This window comes from Magnolia sinica, chromosome 1, assembly GCF_029962835.1.
Source record: "Magnolia sinica isolate HGM2019 chromosome 1, MsV1, whole genome shotgun sequence".
NCBI lineage: Eukaryota > Viridiplantae > Streptophyta > Magnoliopsida > Magnoliales > Magnoliaceae > Magnolia > Magnolia sinica.
In genome coordinates this window covers 128,928,506-128,942,482 of record NC_080573.1, presented here as the reverse complement: position 1 = coordinate 128,942,482, position 13,977 = coordinate 128,928,506, and the positions used below count along the sequence as shown (strand labels likewise).

General features: G+C 40.4%; 1 protein-coding gene across 10 annotated transcripts in view; it reads left to right on the top strand.

The window, feature by feature from the left end:
- The first annotated feature begins 295 nt into the window (after positions 1-295).
- Positions 296-13,977, top strand: part of LOC131258248 (nuclear poly(A) polymerase 4-like) — a 28,829-nt gene continuing 15,147 nt past the window's right edge. For 4 of the 10 annotated variants that reach the window (XR_009178023.1, XR_009178025.1, XR_009178021.1 and 1 more), the window contains exons 1-11: positions 296-893; positions 971-1,048; positions 4,449-4,556; positions 5,717-5,779; positions 5,961-6,122; positions 8,181-8,294; positions 8,887-8,949; positions 9,045-9,374; positions 9,465-9,629; positions 9,855-10,967; positions 11,092-11,427. Coding sequence is in view for 5 of the 10 variants with exons in the window: in XM_058259460.1 (XP_058115443.1) it covers positions 768-893; positions 971-1,048; positions 4,449-4,556; positions 5,717-5,779; positions 5,961-6,122; positions 8,181-8,294; positions 8,887-8,949; positions 9,045-9,374; positions 9,465-9,629; positions 9,855-10,967; positions 11,092-11,277 (2,508 nt within the window). In the remaining 5 variants the exon portion in view is untranslated. Of the gene's footprint in view, positions 894-970; positions 1,049-4,448; positions 4,557-5,716; positions 5,780-5,960; positions 6,123-8,180; positions 8,295-8,886; positions 8,950-9,044; positions 9,375-9,464; positions 9,630-9,854; positions 10,968-11,091; positions 11,988-13,977 lie in introns of those variants that run through there. The other 6 variants (XR_009178035.1, XM_058259460.1, XM_058259441.1 and 3 more) reach the window with 6 other exon arrangements.

Sequence of the window (13,977 nt, the reverse complement as noted above, 5' to 3'; positions counted from 1 at the left end):
TACGGGAACCGTCTGGATGAAGATAAGCTGAGGTTACACTTGCCGCGGCTGATCGAACCGCATAATATCTAGCCATGAGGTGGACGGTCACAGAGGACACGTGGTTACGATCATTACGAACCCAACTAAAATATGCAGTTACAAAAGCCCGATCAGCGAGATTTACGATCTATATGCCATCGAAGTAGGGCCCAGTATTTCAACGGTCTAGATCGAGAATTATGCGTGGGTTGTACGGTAGTTGTTGCACGGATAAGTAAATCGTACAAATCCAAGCCCAAATAGGAAACCTTAATTTATAAGTTTTAATCCAGGATAGACGTCCGCGCTTCGTCGCTGGTCCAACCTCTCTCTCTCTCTCCCCTAAAACCGCTTTTCTCCTCCGGTTTTAGGGTTTCTGCGGTCTCTCTCAGATCTCCCTCTCTCCCTCTCTGCGGTCTCTCTTAGATCTCTTACCCCTTTTCTTACGTCGAATTCGGCCTAGAATCGCTTTTCTAGGGTTTCCGAATACCTATTTTCCGATCTAGGGTTTGATCTGCAGGTACTGTTCTCCGCTGAGGTTTTTAGGGTTTTCTTGATGGTTCTTTGGTTCCGATCGTCTATCTTTCAGTTATTCTTGTTTCCTCGCCACCGATCTGATTCTTTGGGGATCTTTTTTCTTAAATTGCTCCGTACTTTTGATTCGATCTGACCTCAGGGCCGGAAAGTGGATAAGATCTCTTTGATTTTCCTTTCTTAGGGCTTTTACGGTTCTTTTAGGTGTGGAGATGGTGAGTTCTGATGATTCGGGTGGTTCGCCAGCGCCTGCTGCGAAGCAGTACGGCGTGACGAAGCCGATCTCTGTTGCGGGACCGTCGGAGGCGGATCTTCAGAGGAGCTTGGAGTTAGAGAAGGCATGTTATCTGGATTTTTTTTTAATGTTTGTCAGATTTTTTTTTTCTTCCTAATTTGTGGTTTTGTTGTATTGAAGTTCTTGGTGGATTCGGGTCTTTATGAAAGCAAAGAAGAAGCTGTCAAGAGAGAAGAGGTTCTGGGTCAGATCGATCAGGTACAGACTCTCTTTTGCATCCAACGTATTTCCTTCCTTATAAATTTTGTTCGCACCCAAAAAGATTAGATTTAGGCATTGGTGTCAACCCCCACAGATCGAGAACTGTGGCCTTAATTGAAACATTCTTAATGTGTTGAGGAATATTTGAAAGGTCTTTTTATTGATAAAATCTTCTTTTGGCTAATCGTTGGCGTGGAAATTAGGGAAATTCGTTGTTAGTGCTAATCTTGTAATTGTAGTAAGGGTTGGGGAGGGGTTTGATGAAGATATGCTCTATAGGGATTTTATTAAGTTTGTTTTCCATTTTCCTACGAGTGTTGGGTTGTTATAGATGGGATCATATAAGAGTGTGAAAAAGGTCTCCTTTGAGTTTGACCATGGAGGTAGCCATCTCAAAGTGCATTATGATAAAGGATAGCCGGTTGTCCCCATGGAAGCATATTATTTTTTTCTTTAAAAATAAAGCCATTATTGTCCAATAGAAACAACTTCCTACGGACTCACCAAACCATCACAACTAGAAGAGAGATATCAAGAAGGAAGATGCAACAAGAGCTATTGTAGGCGACTGAAAGATGCAATGAGGAGATGATGTGTATCATTGACTGCAGCTTACACTGCAAGTTTACGTGGTGTATGCCTCTAGGAAATATTTGCAAGAGGAACTCGATTAATTATTTAGCAACTGGACCAGAAGAGCTCCTCCTCGTACGACCACTGTATTTGTTTGCCCAATATTGTTCAGTTCCAGGAAGCCTGCTTTTGTCTGAATCTTCATGGGAGGAGAAGAAGAGTTTCACCAGCCACTTCTGCTTTAGATTTCATTCGACATGTAGGGGTACAAATACAATGGATCGGTAGTCAACTCCTCTTGGTTTTTAAACTGGAATCTCCGTTATTCAATGGGGAGGAGCCAGAGCAGTTGGCTTACCATACAGAACAGCAGTGTCCGACATCTTGAGGTGGTGGGTCGTGTGGAATATCTCTTAGAAGTAGGTTCTGAGAAAAGGTAAAACTTGCTGTGTTTCTGTGGTCACTCTATAACTTTCTCATGAAGCGTATGAGCAATGTATTGTGGTGTGGGTGTAGGACGAGTTTATTTCAAAATGTTAACAACTACAAACTGCTAGGAAGGAGTAGAATCATGAGTCCACAGCACTATTCAAATTGGGAGTGTCACCTGATTAGAAGGATTGTGCAACTAAGCGTCTTCCTACATTGCCTGACTTTTTAGAAGCTTCTGCATTATGTTCAGGTCATGTGAATTTGAAGACTGGTACAGTTTGTGATTTCTGAACCGAGCTTTGAGATTCTGACCACTCAAATGAGGCAGAGTGATGCTTTCTCCAGTCAGTTTTCTAAGTGGATCCAGAAAAGAGATCAAATGTGATGTGTGCATGCTAATACTGACTACTATATGAAGCAAGTAATCTTCTTGACTTCAAGATCCAAGATCTTGTCTCAATGCCAACTGATACTGACTACAATATGAATCAAGTAGTCTTGTTGACTTCAAGAACCAAGATTTTGTCTCAATATTGATAGACTAAAATGTCTCAAGGTAGTCAACCCATCTATAACAACACTGACCCAATCCTCAGTCCTCCAGTTAGAAGATTGACATAGACTAGGGTTGTAATGGCACTTGACCTGGCTGAAGTGCATTAGGCCAAGCCAATGACCTAAGTATGTCCAAGCCTAGCCTCCATGAGATAAGGATGTCAGTCTCAGTTCAGTTGTCACCTTTCGAGATTCTGAGCACCACAGTTTCAAGCTGGAGGTGGGGCCTGTCAGGCTTTTAAGCAGACAGTTCCAATGTGTTGATTTGATGACTTACTGGTCAAACTACTGGCGTCTAAGCTTTTCCCAAGCCAAATATAAAGCAGTTGTGCTCGGACCAAGATTTGGGGTGAGTTAACAACCTTTATGTCCCAGTGGAAAAGAAACCTAAAGGAGGAGAACAGAGAAGTTGAACTGGTTGGGAGTGATGATTTGTTCTAGAAACTTTGGTGGCTTGTTGGAGTCATAACATTGCAGATAGTGAAGGCACCCATTTTTCCTTGAAATGACTACGATTTCTAGGATGGGGTTTTCTCCATGGGGCAAGGTGTTCAATAATGGTAACGGTGGTCGTAACGGCCACCGCCATTGCCATTATGACATGGGCCGTAACGGCCAATACAACATTTTTTTTTTTAATATGAAAAACCCTGTTTCAGGACCGTTGCGAGGCCGTTACAGGCAGTTTTTCCTATAACGGCCGTTACAACCCTGTAACGCGTAACGGTTATGGCCATTTCATAACCGTTTTCGTTACAGGCAGTTTTTCCTGTAACGGCTATTACAACCCTGTAACGCGTAATGGTTATGGCCATTTCGTAACCATTTTTGTAAACCTTGCCATGGGGTGTTGTGTCACGTTTCCTCACTTATTTGGAACTGCATGTTTGTTTTCTTTGAGGACCTATTTGGAGTTAGGGATTCATGGCCAGGATTTGTGAAATTCACGGATTTAAAATCTCCACTGTTTGTTTTTTGTTGGGGATCTGCCAAATTTGTAGATTTCCCAATCCCATACTCCTACAAATTCATGGATTTCAGTCAAATCTGAATCCCTAAAAGAGCCAAAGATTTGACAAATCCACAAACTTGACTCTCTCAAAGTAATAGACGTTATGCCCTTGTAATTAATGTTTGCTATTACTATAAATGCTCCCCAAATTCATGGATTTGTAGCTTTATTACTATTACTAAACAGTATTGGATTTTGTCAAATCCACAAATCCAAATCCAGTGTTAATCCGTGAATTTACCAAATCGATAATCTGATTCTCATTATCCCAAAAAGGCTCTAATAGAAGCTCTCTCTCTCTCTCTCTCTCTCTCTCTCTCTCTCTCTCATAAAAAAATATTGTTTCTTGAATGGAGCTGTTGGAAGTTGATATGGTTATATTATGTTTCCAGCATTCCGCCACTTTGCCACAGTTGGAAAGCGTATCAAGTTATCTATTTGAAAATCCCAATATCAACATAGTTATGATTTAGTTGATTATGACCAATTGTGGGAGGGTATAATGTTGTGGCAGGAATTTTGTTGCTGGAAAGTTAAGTTCTAGTCGGATGGGAGTTTGTCATATGTTGCATAAGTTGATGAAGCTCTTTTGCTTGGCTTTTTTTTTTTTTTTTTTGTTTTTTAATTTCTAGATATAAAACAGTTGGCATAATCTTAAGGCTGCAAATGTGATGTGACTTTTCATGGTTTAAATGTGTTAGTTTATGGTTGAAAGATACTCCACAGGAAAAAAATGTTGAAAGATTAGATTTGTGTTAATTCATGGTTGAAAGGTCAGATGCTGTTTTTTCCCGATTTTCTCAGTGTTTTTGGTTGAGATTTCAGATTGTGAAAGATTGGGTGAAGCAGCTGACCCGTCAAAGAGGTTATACTGATCAAATGATTGAGGATGCAAATGCTGTCATATTTACATTTGGATCCTATAGATTAGGGGTAAGATTTGAGTTTGAGCTTGTTTCTTACTGCGGCAATATTGAAGTTCCTAAAATTTATTTTCTTGTAATTTATTGGAAATAGATTTTTTGATTAAGTAAATATGAGTCAAGTGGAACCATAATTCAGAATTTAATCATTCATTTTGCAAAATTTTCCATGGTATGTGTGGCATATGGTCCCTAGCCTGAGTAATGGATGTGGTTTAATGTCTGATTGGCATGTTTAACTTTCACCAAGCAATCATGAGAATTCCTGTTTCAAATCATTATAATTGGTGAAGGAATCTGTATACTCATCCTATGTTAAGCGGTGCTGGGCTATGATGATGACGGATGATTAGAATACCAGTTAAGTGCATTGTTTTCCACTTCGGCATCCACCGTTGATGTTCCAGTCTCGAATACTGCTGAAATGTTCTAAGCTGCCACACATCATCACAATTTGGTTTGGATTTGTCACTTTGCTGTAGTAAAAGATCTTGTCCTTGCATCTTTACCACGCTCCTTTTCCCTTTTCTAATAATCTACAAACTCTTTATCTTCTCCTGCCTTATCTAATAATCCACGGATTCTTCATATTCTCATGCATTACCGTACTTGATAAGGTGTGGAAACAGTGTTCAATTGCTTTAATAGTTCTGTATGTTAGATTGCCTTTTTTTAATCAGTGCTGGCAACATGCCAGTACTTAGTTGCACAATCTTTGTAAGTAGGTGGTCCTTCAAATTCCACTTCAGACTTGTGTCCTACTTCCTAGATATTTTTGTGCTTGCTAACATTTTGACACAGTCAGTTCCTTGCTCCTGGCATTTCTTTCTCACATAAGGTAAGAAAACAGTGTGTTCCTTGTTAGCTTTAGCTATATGTATCATTGATTTCTCTGCCAGGAAATTTTGGGTTCCCAATCCCATTCCTATTCAACGAGGGACCTAAGGAAGAAATGCTCAATAAAGAAAATATTTGAGCAAATAGGAACTATAAAGATCTTACATAATCCACTGACTTTTGTCTTTTTGTGCTCTTTGGGATTTTTATTGTGATATCGACTTACAAATGATAGCTGCTTCACTGTAATTTCTTGCTTTTATATTCTTATATATGCTTAGAGATTAGTCCTTTTCTATTTAATAATCCTGCAGCCCTTTTGTATGTTGACAGGTTCATGGCCCTGGTGCTGATATTGATACACTCTGCGTGGGACCGTCCTATGTAAACCGAGAGGTTTTTCTTTTTCTTTTTCTTTTTCTTTTTGCGCAATTCGTATTTAATATTTGACTCAAATTGTTGTTTTGTGATTTCTTTCCAATGTAAACTGAGAGGCTTTTGTTTTTCTTTTTGCATGATTCAGATTGTTGTTTTGTGATTTTAAGGGCAAGCTTAAGTTGTTGATTTCTTTCTGCAGGAAGATTTTTTCATAATATTGCATGACACCCTGGCTGAAAGGGAAGAAGTGACCGAATTACAACCAGTTCCAGATGCTCATGTACCAGTAATGAAATTCAAGTTCTGCGGAATATCAATTGATCTTCTTTATGCCAGTATCTCTCGCTTGGTTGTTCCTGAAGTAAGTCAGTTAAAACATAGATTTCCCTCTGGTTTTCTGTTCTTTTGAGTGATTTGTTCTTATGTATAAATTTGCTTTAATCCACCATCAGAAAGTTTTCTGTGCAAGTTTTCCTGAAACCAATGTTATCTATTATACCTTTTGTTTTATTTATTTAATTTTCAATTTCAATTAGTTAAGCTATATATATCTAACTTATGATGGTTCCTCAGGTTGATAGGGGTAATTTATCTTATTCTGAGTGAGTTGCAACTAAGAATTCTTAATCTACTTGTTCTATGGGAACATCTTCTATGCTTAATTGTCATAAATTAATGATTTCCCTTTTTGTTGTCTGTGGAGTTTCATTGCTTCACAGTGGGTTATCTGATAACTTGTAAGGGAATAAGAGAAGGTTAGAGGTGAAACATCAAGACCTGTTGAAAGATGGAAGGAGCGCCTTTCACATGATTCCTTGAATTGAATTTTGGATGGAACCCTGTTTTCTTGGGTTTGAATGTCTCTCATATCTCTTGGTGCTGTGGAAGGGGGCTCATGGTCAGGGACTCTAGCCAGTAGCCTGTAACAAGAATGTCCTGCAACCATGAGCTTTCTTCTTCTTTCTTCTTGTTTTCTTTTTCTTCCTTTCCTCAGTTTACTGAGAGAACTTCCCTCACATATTTAATGAGAGGAAAATGAGTTAGCCTTCTTTGATCATGGAATCTTATTCTGTTTTTTGTTTTTGTTTTTGTTTTTGTTTTTATAGTTGATTTTGTAGTTTTGGAACACTGTTCTGTCTTTTGATGCTTAACTTTTTCTATTTGAAACCCCTTGCCTACTCTTACCTGCAGCCAGAGGAGTTCTCTTATCGAACAGCTTTCTAACTTCAAGCTACAGTTTTCTTCATGCCACAGGACTTCCCTTGCTTCATATTCTTTTTCAGCTGTTCTTTTGCCAACTTGTAGCACGAGTTGAGGACAACAGTCAAAGTTGCAACTACTTTGTCTATGCTGTAATCTAATGAAGAACTGAAAACATAAAATTTTGGATATCAGAAAGACGTGATTTTAGATCAACAAAAATCATGCTGTGATAGGGCACCATACTGTTCCTAGGAAAGGATCTGTCAAGCATCCACTTTTGAAGCTGTAGTAGTTAACATATCTCTGGAACCACTTGCATACAGTAATTCACTTCTGAAGTTGTGGTTGTGCTGTTCATGGAACTATTCTTGCTAAATGCATAATGCAGGGCAGTCAAATTGTGTGGTAAATGTTTTCTGAGAATGCAGGGTGGATGTTTTTGTCATAACCACTTGCCGCATATGCGTATCTCTGGAACCACCTGCATACACTTATCTATTTCTGAACATGTGGTTGTGCTGTGCATGAAACTATTCTTTGGAAATGCATAATGCAGTGCAGTCAAATTGTTTGGTAAATGTTTTCTGAGAATGCAGGGGCTGGATTTTTTTGTCATAAGCACTTGTCGCATATACATATCTCTGGAACCACTTGCATACAGTCATCCACTTCTGAAGTTGTGGTTGTGCTGTGCATGAAACTATTCTTTGGGGATGCATAATGCAGTGCAGTCTAATTGTGTGGTAAATGTTTTCCCAGAATGCAGGGACTGGATTTTATTTTATTTTTGTCATAAGCACTTGTTGCATTTACATATCATTGAGTAACCCATCTTTGGTCAAGCGTACGTCTTTGCGTGATTCTGCTTTGGGTATATTCATTTATGTGGAATGGAAGCATGCATTGCATTGTTTATTTCCTAAATTGCTTTGTCTGTTACAGTGTGCAACTATAATTTATTGTGCTGTAAGAGCACCGTGTGTGTTAGTATACCTATTTATTATTTACAATCTAATGCGAAGGCCATCCGGTGCTTAAATGGCATGTTAATTTGATTCTGTGCAATGTTTTACAACAACACTTGATTATGATTATCTAATGTTTGTTCCAGCTTATCTCATGGAAAGTAAACGCAAATCTGTTTTTTTTTTTTTTCCCGTCTTTTTCAAACAACGTGTTTAACACCCTCGATTTGCTGAAACCAACTTTTGTGTAGGACTTTGATATCTCTCAGGGATCTGTATTGTACAATGTTGACGAACCGACTGTTCGAAGTCTTAATGGTTGCAGGGTTGCAGATCAAATTCTTCGACTTGTTCCAAATGTTGAGGTAGAAAAATTAAATACTTGACCATTGGACCGTCTCTATAGTGTTCATAATTGCTTCACTGCTCGAACTACAAAGTTTTTCTGTTTTACTCCTTTTTTTTTTTTGTGAATGCCTATAGAGTTTCCATAAGTACAAATGCATGTATAAGGGAGTTCATGTATGCGCCACATGTGCACCAGCGTCACATATACCAACATGGTGCGAAGGTACAATATCCAATCCATCAATGAAGGGTACCACTACATAGATTCCCTGGCCCAAGAATCAGGTCAGTCCACTACTCAGGTGCCAACAGTTTGCAAAACGAGTCCATCCACCTGTTCCCAAAATAATTGCCCGCCTTGCTTAGCATACCAGCTTTATTTTTGGGACAGAGCATCTGCATATAGACAGGCCCACCAGATGGACAGCTTGGATTTTGCATGTATAGCACGTTGGCACGTGGAGTGTAAATGGTATGCCTTGTACATGTGTAGGTGTACTAAAGCTGTGTCTATATAGATGTATTTATATGCGTGAATGGCTGAATGCATATATGGTATGTATTATTCTATCTATTTATTTATTTTTGAACCTTTTCTGTCATTCGTAGCATTTCCGAATGACTCTCAGGTGCTTAAAGTTTTGGGCCAAAAGGCGTGGTGTTTATTCAAATGTAAGTCGGCTTCCTTGATTCTTCTTTTACTAAGTATTTGCTCTGGAATTTCAGATTGACCATTTTTCCCTTTGTCCCTTCTCTTCTTTGTTCAGGTTACTGGATTTCTTGGCGGTGTGAATTGGGCACTCTTAGTTGCTCGTGTCTGCCAGCTTTATCCCAATGCAGTTCCTAGCATGCTAGTTCCCAGATTTTTTAGAGTTTATACACAGTGGCGTTGGCCGAATCCTGTGATGCTATGTGCAATAGAGGAGGATGAACTTGGCTTTCCAGTATGGGATCCACGTAAGAATCCTCGGGACCGAACTCATCATATGCCGATAATTACACCTGCGTATCCATGCATGAACTCCAGTTACAATGTTTCAACAAGTACTCTTCGTGTTATGATGGAGCAATTTCAGAATGGTAACAAAATCTGTGAGGTAAGATGATAATTTTTTTTAATTACCGCCCTCTTGGGTTGTACCCACAATTACTTATATCCACGTATTCTTTGGTTTCTCTTTATCCAGGAGATTGAGCTGAATAAATCTCATTGGAGTTCTCTATTTGAGCCGTATTTATTCTTCGAGGCATATAAGAATTATTTGCAGGTTGACATTGTTGCCGCTGATGCTGATGATTTGCTCTCTTGGAAGGGCTGGGTGGAATCCCGGTTGAGGCAGCTGACTCTGAAGGTAAATTCTATGCTTTTGGGTCCCTGTTCATGATTGAGATTGAGAGATCTTGCTAAAGAATTCTATGCTCGGTAATATGCTTTTTGGCGCCAAGACACTTTGGTGTTTTAAAACTTCTGCTAAACCTATTCATGATCAACATATACAATAAAATGATGTGAAAGCAAAGTAGCAAATGCTGTTTTCTGTTCTCATAACAGCCACTCTGCATCTCTGACTTTGCAGATAGAGCGGGACACATATGGGATGTTGCAGTGCCACCCTTACCCTAATGAGTATGTAGATACTTCCAAGCAGTGTCCGCATTGTGCTTTTTTCATGGGTTTGCAGAGGAAACAAGGGGTGAGAATCCAAGAAGGCCAACAGTTTGACATACGCGGAACGGTAGATGAGTTCAGGCTCTCAGTGAACATGTACATGTTTTGGAAGCCAAGGATGGAAATATATGTGTCTCACGTTCGTAGGAAGCAGATCCCTTCTTATGTCTTTCCTCCTGGGTACAAGCGTCCCCGGCCTTCAAGGCACGGTAGCCACCAGCCTGGAAAAGATTCTGGCGAAGATGGAGGTGAAGAGTGTGGGTCTCGGTCCCCAGAGAAGCAACAGCTCAAGAGGAAAAAGGATGCTGAAGACAACGATGTAAAGCCAGAAAAACCAGATAAACGTGCTTCCCTTAGCCCAAGTAGACAGGAATCTCCTGATACACCAGAGAAACAGGCTTCCCTTACCCCAAACAGGCAGAATTCTGCATCTCTATCTCAAGTTAGCAGTCACATAAGCTCATGTGCAGAGGATGTGGAGGCAGTGAAAATGAAGAATGCTGAGTCCAGGTCAGCCGAGGGATTTCTCATGAGGAGAAAAGATTCAGAGGATCATCTGATGCTGTCAACTAAACCAGAAAAGCAGGCTTCTATTAGCCCAAATAAGCAAGCTCTTTCTCCATCAGATGTCTGTAGTCGCAGGTCTGGTGGGTCATGTCAGGCCAGCTTGGCTGAGGATGTTAAAGTGGAGGATTTTCCAGTGGGCAACATGGTAGATGCTAAGGCTGGTGAGACGGTGAAGCGGGAGAAGCGGACATTGGAGGTTGCTGAGGCTCGGTTCCAAGATGGCAGCAGCAGCAGCAGTTTGGATGTCACAAGTCAGGTCAGTTCGTGTGGAGAGGTTGAATTGGAGCTGTCTGTCGCAGGCAGCAGCGAGGATAATACTGAGAGTATTGCAGAGAGTGACAACCAGGAGTCTTTGCAGGGTGATGTGCTTGGGGCAGACTCAGAGGCGGTTTTGGGGAATAGTTGTTTAGATGGAAGTGGAAGATTTCAGAATGGCTTGACGGAAGAGTTGGAGGTTGGTTGCATCATATGCCCAATTTCTTCTTCTTTATTGTTTTGAGGTTTTGTTCCACCTCGTAGCTAAACAAAATGTGCTTACCCAGCAAACTCCTTTTTGCTTATGTTTTGCATTTATGAAGCCAAATGATGCACTTGGGATGGTTCTACAAGCTCGGAGTGGAGTCAAATCTGAACCTGTTCAGAAACCAGTGATAAGGCATGCGTTTCTAAACCCTAAATTTTATGCTGGGGATGTTCATGCTATATTATCTTTATGCTGTCCTGTTTGGTTGTTTTTTTCGGGTCTTATCATTGTGGCAGGTTGAGTCTGACCTCGACAGCATAAGGGATTTGTAGTGGCAGATATCTCAAGCAGATGGAGAAAGAATTTTTAGTGGCGGATGTTTCAAGCTAATGGAGAATGCAAAGCAGACATTTGAGCCGAAGAGATTGAGAGAGGCCAGCACTTTTGAAGGGTAAGTTTCCTTTTAAATTGCTGGCTTTCTATTTGGTTTTGAGTCGTGGCTGTTTGTGTGCGTGCGTGCGTGCCATCTTGTGCGGTTTGGGACCAGGTCAGACTACTGGTAATCTTGGCCAAGTGTGGTAAGGTTGCTGGTTTCTTTGTACAGTAGTTTGTGTATTATGGTGTTTGATGCAGAAGCCAATTGTACGCACCAAAAGCTCTCGTCTAAAAGAGCGGGGAGAAATGGCAGCTACTGGGCTTCTTCTTCTTCTTCTTTTTTTTTTTTTTTTCGTTTTCTTATTAACTTTGGGCGTCGGTGATATTATGGTGTGGCTCTGCTCTGTAACACTAGGCTAAGAGGAAAATGGGGACGAAAAGGCAGGTTTTAGGGGTTTTGATTCAGGTTTTGAGGCAAGCAGGTTGGGTGGGTTGAAGATGTGGTGCACTCTTTTTCTGTTATCTTTTTTTTTTTTTACTAGATTTTTTTTTTTTTTTTTTTTTAACTTATTATTTCTCCGTGCTCAAACCCTTGTACATTTGGTGCCCCTTGTAATACAATATTCTTAACATTTACTTTGTGTGTGTGTGTGTGGAATTCAAACCTCTTTAACTGTAGGGTGGTTGTGTGTTCTGGCCTGGGCTTTTGAACTGGTTGGTCATTCTGATATAAAATTTTATTATGCGTTGCCTGGCCCCAGCCCACTGATAGCACCTATCTAAGCAGGCTGTGGGCGTCTCACCCCTGATGATCATTGTGGCATGCTAGAATGAATGAATGAATGATGCAGTGCTGTTGGTATTTTCTTATTTGCATCTTTAATCCGAAAACCACAAACACTGTTTCTTAGTTCAGTGTTTGTAGTGTACTTTTTCCTGCTCCATCCTCCCCCTTGTAGGAGGTGATCACTATAGCGATTGTTGGTTCCACTCGCCTTGTGACAGTGTGATCAAAACACAGACTCGTCCAAAGTTTGGATTTTGGCTATCTATTTGCTAGGCTAAAGATGTCTGGTGGGCGTGTAGGATCTGATTCATGAATGATCCTGATCACAAATCGTTTGGATGTGGTGAATGCTGGCCCGAACAAAATGCTACTATGAATTTATGCATGCATCTATGAATTTTATTTATTACCTCTGGTGTTGGAGGCTTTAATACGCTACTCAAATTTGTTCAACTAGATTGTGCTATTTGTAAGTTAAGGCCCCTAATATCTCACTCGATACTGAACTTGGACCGTGGGTTTTCTTTCATTTAAACTTCCTAAATAATGCCCGATGGTTGCATTGTAATTAAGTGCCGTTCATGGTGTGTTAAACTGTTACCCATAATTAGAACGGTTTTGCCAAAGGGGCTGCGTATCATCATCCATCATGCTGCCAGGAACAACGTGTAGAGATCGCAACTGATCATCAGGCCTGATGATGTTGACCCAGGCCTATATGATTATTAGGTCATCGATGCCTCAGCAAAATGAATGAATGGTTGAGAGGGATTTGAGTGGTTAGCGCAAATTCTACCAAATGAATGAATGGTTGAGAGGGATTTGAGTGGTTAGCGCAAATTCTACCAAATTCTACCAAATGAATGAACGGTTGAGAGGGATTTGAGTGGTTAACCAATGCTCCAAATTCTACCGAATGAATGAAGGGTTGAGAGGGATTTGAGTGGTTCACTAATGCTCCAATTTCTACCAAATGAATGAATGGTTGAGAGGGATTTTGAGTGGTTAACCATTGCTCCAAATTCTATGGGCGTGTTGACCACTTGATAATAATGTTTTTCAATCAACTTGGTGGGAGAGACCTGCCTAAGCAAGGGTGCTGGGGACGAGCTTACAGAGTGCATGTGGAGTCCACCCTATCGTGTCCTTGACATCCAACCCATTCATCAGTTGCCCTCCATACCAAAACCCAAGACGTTCCAAATTTTAGGAGGGACACGAGAAGTAATTATATGGTCTCTAGGCAAGATTGTACATTTCTCCCTTTGGGGTGTCCAACCTAATTTTTTTTATAGGAGTAATTATTGGTATGTACTGTTCCCATGACGAGTCTCACCGGATGAACCGTTTCAATTGCCAATGCACCTAATTACTGTACATTCAAACGTATACGATCATTCCTGTAAGGGACGGAATCATTTCACTGCAGTCCATTCGGAAGAAACGAATCATCGAAACACTTGGGTACCCTCCGCCAGATACCTACAAGGGTTACTTTCAACAACGTGGGAGGAAAATCTAGCGTTAATGAAATCCAAGCCGTCCATCTCATACCCAACCCCTTGTTGGGCCTTGATCCCACAAATCAGGATGATTCAACCCTCAGGTGGTCCATAAAAAATATATTATTCCTAACTGTTTGTGAAGGACCCACCATGATGTTTGTATCTTCCAATCCATTCTTATGTGCCTCATCAGGGTGAAAGAATTATCCAAAAATCAAATTATTATAGAGGTCAGGTGGGCCATGTCAAGTGAATTTAGAGGTTTTAGGAATATATATATATATATATTCTTATGGACTAGAGTTATGGATGATCATGGATTTTGGGTTCAAAC